Here is a 16,750-nt window from a genome sequence, read left to right as displayed (position 1 = left end):
AATGACAGATTCGAAATTCAAATGTAATATTTTTTTATAATTAAGTGTAACAGTATTTATGGCCAGACTAAGTATGTGCGCCTATGACGTCATCAAACTGTACACTGCGTATCCTACTTAATATTATAAATGCGAAAGTTTGTAAGGATGTGTGTGTGTTTGTTGCTCTTTCACGCAAATACTGCTGAACCGATTGCAATGAAATTTTGTACGTAGATAGCTGGACAACTGGAATAACATATATGCAGCTTTTTATGCCGATATTCCAACAAGATACGGACTTATGCGGGTAAAACCGCGGGGTGCAGCTCCTTATAAACTTTCGCATTTTAAATATTAGTAGGATGGGATAAATTTTAACAACAATAATTGTGTTTTTACACCGATTGAGAAATGTTTGTCTAGAACTAGAAAAATTAAAAATGATTTATAGTACCAAGCTCTAACGATATGCAAGCCACCTAAATTTAGACGCAGCCTTTTAAAACTGACAGTTTTATTATTATAAATTTCTCTCATGCTCCTAAAATAATATCAACAAACTAAAATGTCCGTTTTCCACTAGTGTTCGCCCCGGCTTCGCCCGTGGTAAATATATAAAGCCTATTTCACTCAATGAAGTTGCAGTTTTCTAATGGGGAAAGAATTTTTGAAATCGGTCCAGTGGTTTTTGCGTGAAAATATTACAAACGTACAAAAAAAAAAACTAAAGTTTCCTCCATATATATTAGAGTCATCGAAATAGGTCGATCAAAATTTATATAACGTCGACCACTGACCATATAAATACACCACCACCCATAAGAAAAGAAAACGCAACTCCTATTTTCGCAGTCGGCTAAGAATGCAATTAACACCTGCCCCACGAGCGACACAGCTCACGTGACGTCACATCTCATACGCAGCGGCACATCCGTAATCCTTATACGTGTAGTGACGTCAGCGCTTGCGGGCATTTCGAGAATCGCTGTATAGTTTCCTTATCGTAATTCGATTCTGATTTATTATTGTGCTGGAATTGATTTAAAAATGATATGAAATTGATTATATTATTTACCCGATGTTTCGTACACTACAGCGATCGTGGACGCTGTCTCCCCGTTTAATAATGTAATCAATAAATCGCGTTTAGAATCCGAAAAGGTCTTCAATTTATAAATAATCGATTGTTTTTAAGTTTTTTGTGATGTTTGTCTGTACTGGCGAATGAACTGGAATTATCTGTACCAAACTACTGGACCGATTAAAAAGATTCTTTCACCAAAGGGTGATAAGGAAGGTGGTGAAGGAGGTGAAGAAATCAAGGAAAATGTAATGGTTGTAATGAACAAATCACTCCCTGAGTGCTGTAGGTAATAAATAGGCTATATTAGACGTAGCACGAACGAATCTGGATGCACCACGGGCCTGGACTGGACGGGATATACTGGCGGACGGCTAGTGAATAATACTCATTAATTTTTTTAAGGTCAACCTTTAGACCTTTAAAGTTTTATTAATGTAAAAAGTGTGTGAATTTATTACTGTCATATGCTTACAGATGATATGTTTAAATTTCGCTTTAAAACAAATATCTTGTCTCCCACTGAAATGGTAGAAACAAAATAGTAAATAATAAAAAATGTTTTTAATTAGTACTACAAGTTAATTATTTATCACGCGTCGATAATTGCGTTTTTATATCGTTGTGAAGTGTAAATGAAATATGAGTGCCATAAACAGATAGACCGGTTAAGGTGCTATTGAACGGGTTTTTGGTGTGGAGTCATTTAATTAAATAGTAAATGAAGGATCGGAAACTCCTCTGAACGTATGTAAACTTTTTAGAAGAGATAAATTACCGCCAACATTGAGTTTTGTTTTCTCTTTTTTAATGTCTGTGTTACTCGGAGTTAAGACAATACTAAAGCTCAAATTTTAATTCAAACACGTAGACCATAATGTTTTGGTTAGTAAAAATCTGGTTAACTTTGCGATTGATATAAGATTGGGATTGTTTCTGCGCCATTTATTTGTTCATTCAAATGAATTTATAACTTAAGACATAGCTCAATAATTATTTAAGGATTACTTAATTTATAAATTAATAATTATTTGTATGTAAATTTGAAGTAAGAGTCATACAGATAAAAAAAAAAACCGTTATTAAAGTGGAAGAAAGGATTTTCAAGTAAACCTAATTTTCAAATGACCTATTCTTAGTTGAATCGCACACACACACACACACACACACACACACACACTTGAATCACACACACACACACACACACACACACACACACACACACTTGAATAGCACACACACACACACACACTCACACACACACACACACTCACTCACTCACTATATTTGTGTTTGATTGGGATTTGTTGTCATTTGGTCCCATTTTAGAAATTTGGAGGGTGGGGAGGTTCCCCACAGGAACGGTTGCGGTAAATTTCCCCTCCCGAAATGTGATAGGAGACCAGTGTTCCTACAGTGGGAACAAATATAGACTGATGATGATGATGATGAGGACATGTTGTCATTTTCTTTTAGCAGACGAATCTTATCTTATATCTTTAAACGAGAAATTCTTGCTCCAACGATTTTCATGAAATTTAATACAAAGGGGGTTTCGGGGGCGATAAATCGATTCGATCGATTCGTGTTTTTTTCTGATTGATTCTGACATCTATTGGTGAATAATAATACTATTTTGCTTCGTAGATAGCTGGACAGCTGAAATAACACATAGGCACTTTTTATACCGATATTCCTACGGGATACGGACTTACGCGGTTTCAACCGCGGGTCACAGCTAGTTTATTTTTAAACGTATAAAGTGGCGAGTAAAAATAAACCGAACTGTGTGTGTAGCCTTTATAAAAATCATTATAGCTGTGTAATTGAGTTACATATATGGGCGACTTGCAACTTCATTGTCGGCCTGGAATGTGAGGTTTAATTGATATTTTTCCTGTGACAATTTAATATAGCAGATTTTTAATAAGTTTCGTCAATTGCTATATGACCAAAAGACGAAAGATTAGAGTTTTTTTTAACACGCCTCTATTTCATTGAATATTTTGTTATATGTTAAAAAATTTAAAGGAATTTTATTAAAATTACTGCCGAAGACCACTTATTATCTATCTATATAAATAATGAATCGCCAAATGTGTTGCTAAGCGTTGCTCGAGAATGGCTCGACCAATTCGGCTAATGTTTTCTGAACTTAATTGTTATGGCGCTAGGAGTGTTCTTATAGAGAGAAAAAACGTACAAAGAGTGAAGCCGGGGCGGTCCGCTAGTTTTTTTTTGATATATTTATTACTAATACGTAGATTTCATTTATTTTAGACAATACTAACATATAAAATTCTCGTGTCACAATCCCTCCCATACTCCTCCGAAACGACTGGACCGATTTTTTTGAAATTCTGTATGCACATCGGGTAGGTTTGAGAATCAGACAACATCTATCCTACTATCTTATCCTACTAATCCTACTTCCTACTTCCTGCTTATATTATAAATGCGAAAGTTTATCAGGATGTGTGTGAGTTTGTTGTTCTTTCACGCAAAAACTACTGATCCGATTGCAATGAAATTTGGTACGTAGACAGCTGGACAACTGGAATAACATATAGGCAACTTTTTATCCCGATATTCCTACGGGATACGGAATTACGCGGGTGAAACTGCAGGGCGCAGCTAGTTTTTCGTAATGAAAAAGTAAAGCAAATCAGCAATGCCGGTGCAGCTAGTAATATATGTATAATAAATATATAATTGTATGTATTGGATGTAACTGTTGAGTAGGTATTAAAACCAGATAAAAGGATTAAATATAACAGACATAAAAATAACCATTACGATATACGTAAGCCTATTAGTGTATGTGCTTTGTGTGGCTTCTTTAAAAACGTCTATAGGATTTTTCCAGAAGTTTTTGTTGTCAGAAAATTTTAAAATATTTGTTGATTTTAAAAGTTTGTTCAGTCATAATTTCGGATGGTAACAAGTTGGGTAGTTATTGCAAAAATTACTTTTGATACGTGACATTTTATACTGCGAATCATCATCATCAGCCCATATAGTTCCCACTGCTGGGACGCCTCCTATTAGGGTTCAGGCCAGAATCAACCACGCTGGCCAAGTGCATGTTGTCACATGTCGAAACTTGATTCTTGGATATGCCGGTTTCCTCACGATGTTTCCCTTCACCGGTTTAAGCAGTGGTGATGTTATCCACATGTGCAGATAAATTGAAATATCAATTTATTTCCTGCACGCTCGCCCGGTCTCGAACCCCGACTTATCGATTTTGAAGTCCGAGGATCTCACCACTGAGCCACCACTGCTATACTGCGAATACAGAATTGCAATTATATTATTTTATTACGATTGCAATCGTAACATGAAGTAAGCATTTAAAGTATATTCTATCTACTGTCATAAAAAAAAATCGATTTTCTTATGAAGGTTAGGAAATTTATGTATTTGATTTCTGCGTTTATTTCAAAGATATTTCATTAAAGACTGGCTGGGTCCCGCGGTTTTACCCACGACGTACATGATGTTACACAGCCCTCCTAAATAATGGACTAACCATCGCTGAATAGGACCAGTAGTTCCTGAGATTAGCGCGTTTACGAACAGCTTTAAAATGTAACCCCAGCGAACTTGGGTTAATTATTATATTTAAAAACCAATCTCCCCGTGACCACGCTCGCTGTAAAGTGTTCGAAACGTCGGGTTAATAATATAATGAATAAATCGCGTTTAAAATCCGTTAAGAAGTTTTTAATTTCTAAATGTATAATACTCGCGTAAAATCAAACAAGAAAATACTATTTAAAAACTATTCAAACACATTGCGTCGTATGCTTATATGTTTTTAAAACTTCTGATGCTACAATTGATTTATTTGTAAACATTTTGTGTTACAGATAGCTAAAATATATTTGTATACACTTTCTTGTTTATCACAATTGTAAATTCATTCAATTTAATTCAATATCATTGTAATATGCGGTCCAACTAACAACAGCAAACTCGAACCCAATCATTAAAAACATTAACCATCGCAAATTAAAAATTAAAAAATTAATTACTACTAATCTACACTAATATTATAAAGAGGGAAAGTCGTATGTTTTTTATACCAGTAGCGGGCGGCTGAGTTGTTGGTTCGATGATGTGTAAGCGATCACCAACGCCCATGCGCTACCCACTTTTAAGGGAAAAGAGATAAAGGGCAAGGAAAGAATTAATGACTGGAAAGGAGGAATGGACTTGAAACTGAGGGAAACGGGCCTTTATAAATGTTTGTAACGTTTTCACGCTAGACCGCTTTAAAATTCTTACACCATTAGCAACCTACATCTTCACTGAGTGACATAGGCTGTAATTAGGGCTAACAGCTTGCATACAATAGAGAGATTAACACAGTACACCACACCTTATCGCGTATCAACGATATCTTCCAGGTTGCACAAGCGTTTCGTGGTTGGGTTTCGCGTTTGTGCGGTAACCCTAAGATGCCCGCATAGTGTCTACTGTGAAGTCCTAATTTCGCGTTTTTAACAACTGACTAAACACTTCTAAAACCACTATTTGAAAGCTTTGTTGCTTAACAAGATTTATTGCCACATAACAAAACTAATATAATTTAAAAATTAAAACTAATGTAAATTGAAAATTAACATAAAAAATGAACATGGCAATCAGCCATGCTGACGGGCTTTAACCCCCGAACAGCGCTGATTTTCAGCTGCCCACGTGTAATTATTTTTGTAATTATGAGGTTCTCATAGATAAATAAAAGTGTTTAATAAAAATATTTGATAATAAACATATAAAATAAACAAACATATACATTTGTCATAAATAAATAGAAATTAATGTCTTCTTTCAGGCACTGGGAAACATGTATTTCGCCCATACGTCGCTCGCCGATCTCAAGATATGGGACTTCGAGAAGAGGAACTACGTGGAAGTGTCTGGGAGGGAGGTGAATAGTGGCAACATTGAGAAGGTCACAACGAAGGAGAAGGTCAAGTTTCCGCAGCATTTTTTTCCCGAGGTAAGTTTGGTTATCAGAAGTGGGATCGGTGGGAATATTTAAAAATTTCACAATTAGTTTGTTTGTTTAAAATAGACGGTTGTGTCATAACCAATAGAGTATTCAATTGAAGATTTTAAGACATGTATGTTTTTTTTAATATTCTTGCAACGGTTTTTACGCATGTAATTAATTTTTGTAATAACTGTAACAAAACTCTGATTCAATTAGAAACATTAACATTAGTGTAAAATAGCTCTGTTTGTTATATAATTCCAATCGGCTTTTTTCCATATGTTTTCCGTAAAATTTTTCATACACAAAAAAAAAATCAATTTGTCCAGTGCAAATGGTCGCGCAAAGGTTTCATGCGCACGCGCTGGTCGATCCGCGGCACGGCCGTGGAGTTCGTGAACATACACCTGTTTCACGATGCGTCCAACCTGCTGGCGTTGGAGCCTTTTCCATCTGTGAGTGTATTCATTAATTATTTGTTTTAGATCTACCGAAATATGTACTCAAAAAGATGTACTTTTTTCCCATTCTCGCATCGTTTTTGGTTGATTTTCTCCTCTTATTGATGTATACCTATATACAGGGTGTCCTGCTGTACTACGTAAAAATTTCTACAATGTATCCGAATTTTTAAATTTGTGAACTTGCGCTAACTTTGACTTTTGAATATTTTGTTTACTGAATGTTTTTATGATACAACAATTAATGTAATTTTTAATGTAATTTAGATATAATGACGCGGAGCTAATAAAATTGCATGCCCGTTGTGGCTAATGTGTTGACCGTGTTGTAATATCTGTTAACTTTTGTACACACATTATGCAAATAAAGAATTATTATTATTATTATTCCGCTCAATCTAATATATAAAATTCTCGTGTCACAGTTTTCGTTGCCATACTCCTACGAAACGGCTTGACCGATTCTTATGAAATTTTGTGTGCATATCGGGTACGTTTGAGAATCGGCTAACATCTATTTTTCATATCTCTAAATGATCAGAGTAAGGCAGAACAGCGTTTGCCGGGTGCAGCTAGTGGAATGTATAGTTTTTAATACGCTGATTTAAGTAAAAATTATCCTGTATATTCCTTACTCGATATATGGATAATCCGACACACAAAAAGGCGAAATTTTGTACCAGTGAGCGATTAGCTCGTGCCTAGTTCAACTAAAAAAGTTTTTTTCAGAACAGTACATTAAATAAAATCTTTATTTTACCTAAAACAATTTACCTTACATAACTATATACATTGCCTTTTAAACTAGAAAAACTATCTAAAGAGCCAACGTTCCTCCTTATAAATAAATAAATACATAATATTATATCTAATCTCGATTGCTTTATACATATACTTAGTATATATATTTTTTTAATGAGTGATAAACTCAAACTCAAACTCATTTATTCATTCAACTAGACTTGCTATAGAAGCACTTTAGAATCGTCATATTACACAGTTATAACATTTACCACCGGTTCGGAAAACAATTTCTACAGAGAAGAGCTGGCTAGAAACTCTGTAGTTGCTCTTTTAAAATAATATAAATTTTGCATTTTAATTATAGATAGATGTTTAAATTTGTAATAATTAGTACAATACTATGAGAAATTTTGAAAGAATAGAAAAAAATTGATCACGAGTCGGGATTCGAACCCGCGTTTCTTGCCTAACCGTAGCAATTACTAATTACGCGTTTCTTGCCAACCATTGTTACGGTTAGGCAAGAAACGCGGGTTCGAATCCCGCCTCGTGATCAAATTTTTTCTATTCTTTCAAAATTTCCCATTCATAAAGCATTTCAATGCTATAAAACTAAAAATTAAATTTAGTACAATACTATGTATTTTTTTTCTAAACACTCTGTTTTTTTTCTTTGTTTTAAGGTGTATTGCCGCAGCAGACGTCGCGCATTGCGTCACACGCTGCGTCACCTGCACTCCGACGTGAACGCGGCGCCATATTTCATATTTGGTGACTTTAATTTTCGCACCGACACCGGAGCTGTTGTTAAGGTGATTGTATATTTATTGGAGCAGCCATTTTTATATGACACTAGCTGCGCCCCGCGGTTTCACCCGCGTAAGTCCGTATCCCGTAGGAATATCGGGATAAAAAATAGATGTTGGCCGATTCTCAGACCTACCCAATATGCTTACCAAATTTCAGAGGAATCGGTCAAGCCGTTTCGGAGGAGTATGGCAACGAAAACTGTGACACGAGAATTTTATATATATATAGATTTACAAACAAACAAAAAAAAGCACTATTGTGTGTAAACATAATTGATGAGAGAAACGAAAGTAAAAGAATGTACATGTTATACACATTCAAGAACAAGAGGTTTTATCGGTAAGGCAGCGATCTCTTCCAGACAACCTGGTGGTCAAGGAGACGCTGTAAAAATAATAGGAATATATGGGCAGGAGGTGCGATTATGAACTGAAAATGTATATATATGCAATATACAGACATAAAAACATATATAAAAATAGATTTTTATATGTTTTTTTATCATAAACCAATTTCAAAAGCCAGTTTCTTTTATATGAAACCTTATGCTTCTCATATGATCTTAGTTTTTTTGCATCATAATTCGGACTTATTCAATTGTGCCCCCCCCCCCCCCTCCCCCCTACGACTGCCGTGAATCACTTTATTTTTTAAACTTGTCATATTCCGCTGTAATTTCTCTCACAGAAGGTGACAGAGGACCTGCAGGCCAGCCGCGTGCAGAACGGCACCAGCGTGGACTCCACGAAGCTCCAGTACCGGTCCAAGGGTGACGACAGGACCGTGCTCACCATCGGCAAGAAGGAGTTCGCGCACGTGGACCACCAGAAGATATTCCGCGAGTCTTGGGTGAGGGTAGTCGGCGGAAGTAGAGTAGAGACCCGCGGGAGAAATGGCGATGGGGAAAAGTTTAATTTTTAGTTTTATAGAAATAAAAAAAAACTTAACAAAGGCCGCGTTCCATCGATACAATATTGTAATCATTGAAATAATGTTTCGTATTGGTTGTGATGGTTCTTAATCATCTCAATAGATGGCGTGGGGTGCCCCTTAGGCACATGAAACCGAAAGAGTAGAAGAAATTCGATTACTGTGGCGGGAATTTTACTTATTTTAATGTTAATATGATTAACATTAAAATAAGTAAAATTTATAGCATTGTTTTAATAGAATGTCCATGTGTTATGTAGTTATATTTAATCATAAAAAAAAATATTCCTTCGCAGCTACTGAAATACGACAAAGAGTTGGAAGCCTTGCGGCCGCACCTGTACGAATTTCCCGTGAAATTTCCTCCCTCGTACCCGTTCGAGGAGGATGTGCATCTGCCCACACATTATATGAAGACCAGGTGAGGGTATATTCAAAAAAATAAATAGACGTAGTTTAATGTGCGAGTCGAGCACGCTTCGGCACGAATTGGGCCAGCTCGCACGGGGGAAGTACCACACCCGTACAGAATCTACGTGAAATAGTTGCGTGCTGTGTTTTGCACGGTAAGGGGGGGGGGGGAACTGGAGGTCACCTTCCTTTCCGTATCCTTTCCAGTCCTTTTATGCGCTTTAGTGATACAAACAAATTACAATACAAATTGACTCACTTTGTACATTAACAAAGTATGGTGTGTGTGTGTGTGTGTGTGTGTGTGTGTGTGTGTGTGTGTTTGTGTGTGTGTGTGTGTGGCTCTTTCACACAAAAATTACTGAACCGATTGCAATTAAATTTGGTACGTAGACATCTGGACAACTGGAGTAACATATAGGAAACTTTTTATCCCGATATTCCTACGGGTTACGGACTTACGCGGGTGGGACCGCGGGGCGCAGATAATCTATCATTTTTTTTACTTGTATCTCTTTCAGATGCCCCGCGTGGTGTGATCGAATACTTTTATCTCAATCAGCGAGATTATTGGTCCAAGATCGTACGGAAAATAGAGTCCATCACTCCAGGTTAGTGTTTATTCAAAACTAGCGTTCCGCCCCGGCTTAGTCCGTGGTACGTTTCTACTCTCCTTGAGAGCCTTCTTGTGCCTTAAAAAAAAACGATAATTAAACCGTGTTCATTGATTATATCTACTAGAAAAATAAACATAGCAAGTTTGTTTGTGTGTTTGAACGCGCTACTCGCAGGAACTACTGAATCGTTTTGAAAAATTAATTCACCGTTGAATATGAAGGTGATCCCTATATAGGCTATACACGTACTACGGGCGAAGCCGGGGCGGATCGCTAGTTGTAAATAACTTCTTATTGTTTGGAGGTCGGTTAAAAATGGTAATGTTGTTGTTTTTAGGAAATCGGTAACCGATTCCACGGATAGCGGCAGTGGCAGATTGTCGTCATCGGACAGTAGTCCGGCGAGGTCTGCGTCGCCGGCGAAGCAAAACCAGGTGATACAAATCAAATCAAATCAAATCAAATCAAATCAAATCAAATCAAATCAAATCAAATCAAATCAAATCAAATTAAATCAAATCAAATCAAATCAAATCAAATAATCTTATATCTTGATGTGTTCCTTATTAAAGCATTGAAATGCTTTATTCATGTGAAATTTTTAAAGAATGGACTAGCTGCACCCGGCAAACGCTGTTCTGCCTTACTCTTATCATTTAGGGGTACGAAAAATAGATGTTGGCCGATTCTCATAGATACCGGATAAGCACAAAAAATTTCATCAAAATCGGTCAAGCCGTTTCAAAGGAATACGCCAACGAAAACTGTGTCGCGAGAATTTTATATATTAGATATATTATAGTGTTTTATATATTTGTTTTTAAGTTTGTGCTTGTACTTTTTTCATATTCGTCTCCACATTTCCAGTGGAGTCCGGGTAAAAAGCTTGAGAAGAAGGGCAGCATGGCCGAGATAGACGCTCTCAGCGTGCCCGTCAACACCGTCAGCAGGAAGAGCATTGCGGACCCGACCAGCGTGCAGCAGGCCATCAACGCCAGGTGATTGTCACTATCATCATCACCATCATCATCGTCATCATCATTATCATCATCATAATCATCATTATCAGTATCACTATCATCATCATCATCATCATGATACATGGTGGTGATCGCTTACCATCAGACGAATCACCAGCTCTGTTGCCCGCTACGATTCTCATGCTCATCATAATCACCAAATCACCGTGATCCTTATCGCCATCATATTTCAATTATAAGGCAGTTTAGGATTGTGTTAAAAATAATTATTTAACATCTCAATATGAAATATTTGCATGACTTTTATGTATTGTTCATCATCATCATCATCATCATTATCATCGTCATCAAAATCACAGTGATCATTTTTATTAAATAGAAAAGTAATACGTTCTTCATACTATATAAATTTTTATCCAAGTTTTTTTAAACAATTAAAAATGTTTCATGCCCTCTGTTCAATGTTCAATTAATCTCTTACAAAGAAAATTTAATATAAGATACTGTTAAAAAATTTTCAGGCTCATGTCGCGCACTATGTATGACAAAAAACAGTGAGTGAACACCTTGAAGGGATCATCCAAAATTGATGTTGTTTTGTATTTTTTTTTTATATCAATTTTGACCATAGCGTGGTGTGTTCGTCGCGTGGTTTTGTCTTTGGAAGTTTTTTTCAATTTTGTAATTCTTCCAATGCTATTTTTATACCATACTTTTTTTAGTGTAATTACGAATTGGTGACTTTGTCTCTTGTGTTTTTGCTCTCATCAAACTACCCACTGTTGGATTATTTATAAGTTTTTTTTTATCTCTTACTTTTTACGTTCTATAGCCCATTAAAATCGCAGAGACAAACAGACCGAAAGACAATTAATTCTTATTATCTCTTTTTAAATCTATCTACTATCTTCTTTTTTAATCTATCTGCTGCTTTATTAGGATTATTTTTGTGAGGTTGAGTTCCGATTTGAGCTTGAGTATCCGTCCTCAGAGTGTCCGACTCGGAAACGTCACCCTCCCGTCGCAAACTGGTCAGGAACCAATCGGAGGGGTCACCAAAAACGGGTGACACTTCAGAGCTGAGGCGACTGATAGACGCGCCGACCAGACGACGCAATGAATACGGCGTGATCGGTGACGCTACGTGCATGGGAGACCACAAGGTGGGTTTGTACTGTTTTATACCAAACGTGGTATATTTTCTACCATGTATAGTAGTTTTTATATCATATGTGGTACATTTTCTACTATATGTGGATTTCTACCTATATAGTTAAACTCATGATTTTTAAGACTCATTTAACTCATGATTACTCATGATTTATATATATATATATATATATATATATATATATATATATATATATATATATATATATATATATATATATATATATATATATATATATATATATATATATATATATATATATATATATATATATATATATATATATATATATATATATATATATATATATATATATATTATCTTCAATAATATTAAAAGTTTTAAAAACAATATATAATATCTACTTAAATCTTCCATAATATTTTTTTTAGAATAAATTTATGATAGACATTATATAACGAGCAATGTAAATTTTAGTATTTTTTAATTATTTACAACGAGCAGTTTTATATTTAAATGCACAATAAAATTCTCTTTATAATATTTAAGGCTATACGAGAGCTTATTCTAAATAAATTTTGTATTAAAAGCAGAAACATTAATGGCATGCTTTAAAAAACTATTTCATTTTACACTTCTTACTAGATTTACATTGATTTCTTTTGCTACTATAATATTCAAATTAATCACCTTATATATTTGAACCATGTGCAAGGGTAAATTTAGCTAAAGCCTTTAGTAGAAAATATGATATGAATATTACTTAGCTGTATTAAATAATTTTTTGAAGTCCAAGATTGTACGCTTAAAGCCTGAAATATTAGTTGCAATTAATAACCCAACCATCTGAAGAAAGTGAAGATAATTGTTTTATTTCAGCCGATATATTTACGAGTGATGCTGCAAAGCGACCGAGGTACAGTAGAGTGTTGTGAGAATAGAATACCGTGTGTTCTTTGCTCGTGCGCACGATTGACCCCCACCCCTAGGCCTAGGCTACCTAGACTGCCCACAGATCCAGACTTGTACGCAACGAAAAGCCAAAAAACCATTCTATCCGGCAGCCACCCGGACAAACTATTATCCGACGAATATAGATTAAAAAGAACCCGCACCGGCTCGTTGAATGAGAAAATTTTACGCATACCGTACGTGGAAATAACTAGCGCTGACTATTCCAGCTATAACGATATATACGTAAACGATATAGACACAACGCTATTGAGCGCGAAACAGTGTGTCGATCCGTACACGCCGGAGAGTATCGATTCGCATTCGCCGGTCGAAGTTTCCGGCTCGGAGGACCAAACCGAAATAATCGATGTCTGCATCGATTTGAAATCGAAATTGGCGCGCGATCGCAGCGTGTCGCCTACGCAATTGAAGAATCGGTTGGATCGACTGTTGAGTGAGACAGACGATGTGACCAAATTGCAACGGTTAGATAGTAAGGAGTCGTGCAAGTCGGATAATAGTAGGAAAGGAGGGTTGTGTTGTTTGGCGTTGAAGTGCTACGGTTTTTGTAGACGCCGCGCTCGTAAAGTCAATTGTAGTTGCTTCAATTGTTGCACTTGATGTTATGCAGTCTGTGGAAATTGATTTGTGATCTTATTTGACGTAATATAAATTGTTGTAAAAAATACAACATTCACTTTTTCTGACGTATGGGATTTGATTCAATCGAACTGTGAATTTTGAATTTGGAATGATATAAATTCCAATGTTTTAGATTTTATTTTGACGTTGTTCGGTCGAGTTGTATTTATTTTTAATAAGAATAGACTTTATCTAATCGTGCTCGATTATTTTTAAATATGGAATTAAATTGACGTAATTCAATTCGATCGGACGAAATTCGAATTTGGAATAATTTTAATTCCAAGATGAAATCTTTGACACTGACGTAATGTCTCAATTTGTTTGAATCAAAATTGTACATTTCAATTTCCTAAGGCTGTCGTGTAGTTTAGATATTTCTTTGTAACCAATGTTATTGCAAATCTGACGCTTAATGCAAACGATATGCATGCATTTATTGCGCATGCATTTAATGCAATTCGAACCAATTTATACTTAATATAGTACTTATTTTAAGATTTTATTATAGACTAGTCGAATGCACGGCAAATAGTGAATTTAAAAAATAGTATTTCATAAAAAACGCATTTGCCTTTCTATTTGATTTGAAATGCAGCTAGCTGTGCTTACTTAAGGTGAAATTATACCAAATCTTTATTATTCTAGTCTAGCTTTACTCAAGATGATCGTCTGTCCTTTTCTGGTGCTATCAGTATGCAGGTGCGAAAGGGATAAAAGTATAGTTAAAGTACTCAGTGTATAAAAGTATTATATTTAGCCCTTATTTTTGTGTATAAGGTTTTATTAATTGAATATTTAGTCTTGACATATATTTCCTCGCAAACGACACACCAGTAATTATTGCTTAAATAATTTTGTACTTAAAGTGATAACTTAAAAATTATACGCAATGCGGGTACTTGTACTTTTTAATACACATTGTGTACGCTATCGCTCAGTCTCGCTTCGACCGTCGCAGCGAGCGGTCGTGGGGACAGTTACAAGTTTTCATTTTGAATTAGACTGACATATAACTTGCATTTTTAACAAGTTCATTAACAGTAAATGTTTCTAGTCGTAATGTATGTTTAGCAAAAGGATTTACTAGTAGTTTGTCACGAACTACTAGCACTACTAGTAGAGTAAATATGATATACTTAATATTTCGTTATTTTCTAATAACGTCTCACGACTTTATTAATTACACATTCTATGTTAATTGAAGGCTTTGTGCAATTTTTGTTGTATGTTTGATTTGATGACAATAGCATGGGTTAGTTTTGTTGGTTATTTGGATAGTGCTTTGCATATGCTATACCGTTTTTGATGCTGTTTTTAAAATTTATGCTATTGCTGTCAAGTCATTGTAGCATGGTAATCGTCTAAGTGTAATGTTACGTGGTGCTTAATAAACATTCCTAGTATTTTATATGTTTTTATTTTTTGCTATTTTTTTCCTTTTGTAGACGCATGTAAGTAAGCTAAGACGTGTGCGTGTTTTTGTTTAAAATTTTTTTTTCGTAAATGCATCAATATAAAGGTATGCTATCTTAAAATACAAATTTTGAAGTTTATTAGTTAATGAAAGAATAAAGATTTTAAGTTACCGATAACATTGCTTTCATCTTAATTAAATTAGGATTGCGTTTTGTAGTTAAGTTTACTGTTTTTGTTATTTAAAAACACTTCTCTTTTAAATCGAATAACAGTTACATAAAAATAGCGTGACTGAATTAAATCGTGTTTTAAATCCGTTAAGTGTTTAATAGTTAATACCCAATAGTATAGAATGCTATAGTAGACAGTGTATCGTAGATTGGTTCACGTTTTTCCATCCCACTTCTGATGCTTGTAAGTACACCTTTTATGCACTATTTGATGTTTTTATGTGTTTTGATACTATTAAATTGAATCTAAATCATATTTCTATATATGTTGTGTTAAACTGTAATTCTTGTTTTTATATAATCGAACGTAGGAAATAACATAATATCTGTAACTGCCAACAATCTGTAATGGAAAGTTTTGTCGAGGTCGGTCCCACTGTATCTGAGATAAGCAGGGACAGTTGCTCCAGAAAATATCCCCTACAATGACAGAAACTCACAAATTTATAAGATATAGGTATAATATAAAATAATCTATGTCTAAAAAGTTCGTGAACAAAATAAAATTATATCTAAACAAAGATATTTGAATAGGAGTCATATATCCATCACCAATAGTTACATATTTTATATTAATACATACATTTTATTCATATCAAAATTTAAATTGAATGTATTTAATTTCAGGCACATACAGACACGAGTTCCACACAGAAACTTCGCCGAAATGCGTAAATCTGGACGTCCAAGATAACGACGCTGTTGAAACGCAAAGTCGATACATTTGCTTCAATAATACGCCGAATAATTTGTTTAAAGAAACCGATATCTAGATGCATGTCTAGATTTTAGTACTAGACGCTTATGTTGGTTAAGTGAGCGATAAATTAAATGTTAGGTTTTGAATTTAGTCTATCTAGGATGAGGTCTTTAAACAAGAAGGAGCAAGCTATGTTGGTTACCACAGAAACGTGTGTAGAAGTGTAATCAAACTAAATAATGGTGTCACTTTGGTAACCATAGCAACAAGAATATACGGTAGCCAATAATGAATCAGTACTTGTTCGTTAGTTGGCAAAATATATATATATATATATATATATAACTAATTAATTGTTAATCATATACTCATAAAAATTAAACACACAATTTACACGTGCGTAGAGGTAAGCAAAAATCTGCATAAATGGGGAGGAAATGGTAACCATAGCAACGGGTTCGGAATGTATACGATATAAGGAAGATTTTTGAATCAATCAAGTCGCAAAACCTAATCTAAAGAGGATTACGCATTGGTTACCATGGCAACGTGGTAAACACGCGCTGGAGTTGATAGGTAGATTGAAACACCATAAGTTTCTACATCAACATGATGTAAACTAGAGGTTACCATAGCAACGTAGTAATCTGGCCAT

At 35.0% G+C, this 16,750-nt stretch overlaps 1 protein-coding gene across 2 annotated transcripts in view; it reads left to right on the top strand.

Moving 5' to 3' along the window:
- Positions 1 to 16,423, top strand: part of LOC119837830 (inositol polyphosphate-5-phosphatase A) — a 26,064-nt gene extending 9,641 nt beyond the window's left edge. The window contains exons 3-13 of one of the 2 annotated variants that reach the window (XM_038363605.1): positions 5,904 to 6,071; positions 6,395 to 6,520; positions 7,954 to 8,082; positions 8,768 to 8,929; positions 9,307 to 9,431; positions 9,943 to 10,032; positions 10,376 to 10,472; positions 10,906 to 11,036; positions 12,010 to 12,181; positions 13,030 to 13,066; positions 16,023 to 16,423. In XM_038363605.1, the coding sequence (XP_038219533.1) occupies positions 5,904 to 6,071; positions 6,395 to 6,520; positions 7,954 to 8,082; positions 8,768 to 8,929; positions 9,307 to 9,431; positions 9,943 to 10,032; positions 10,376 to 10,472; positions 10,906 to 11,036; positions 12,010 to 12,181; positions 13,030 to 13,066; positions 16,023 to 16,168 (1,383 nt within the window). In that variant the 3' untranslated portion in view covers positions 16,169 to 16,423. Of the gene's footprint in view, positions 1 to 5,903; positions 6,072 to 6,394; positions 6,521 to 7,953; positions 8,083 to 8,767; positions 8,930 to 9,306; positions 9,432 to 9,942; positions 10,033 to 10,375; positions 10,473 to 10,905; positions 11,037 to 12,009; positions 12,182 to 13,029; positions 15,156 to 16,022 lie in introns of those variants that run through there. The other variant, XM_038363604.1, reaches the window with a different exon arrangement.
- Positions 16,424 to 16,750: the final 327 nt, after the last annotated feature.

This window comes from Zerene cesonia, chromosome 29 (assembly GCF_012273895.1).
Source record: "Zerene cesonia ecotype Mississippi chromosome 29, Zerene_cesonia_1.1, whole genome shotgun sequence".
Classification (NCBI taxonomy): domain Eukaryota; kingdom Metazoa; phylum Arthropoda; class Insecta; order Lepidoptera; family Pieridae; genus Zerene; species Zerene cesonia.
This window is presented reverse-complemented; position numbering and strand designations above follow the sequence as displayed.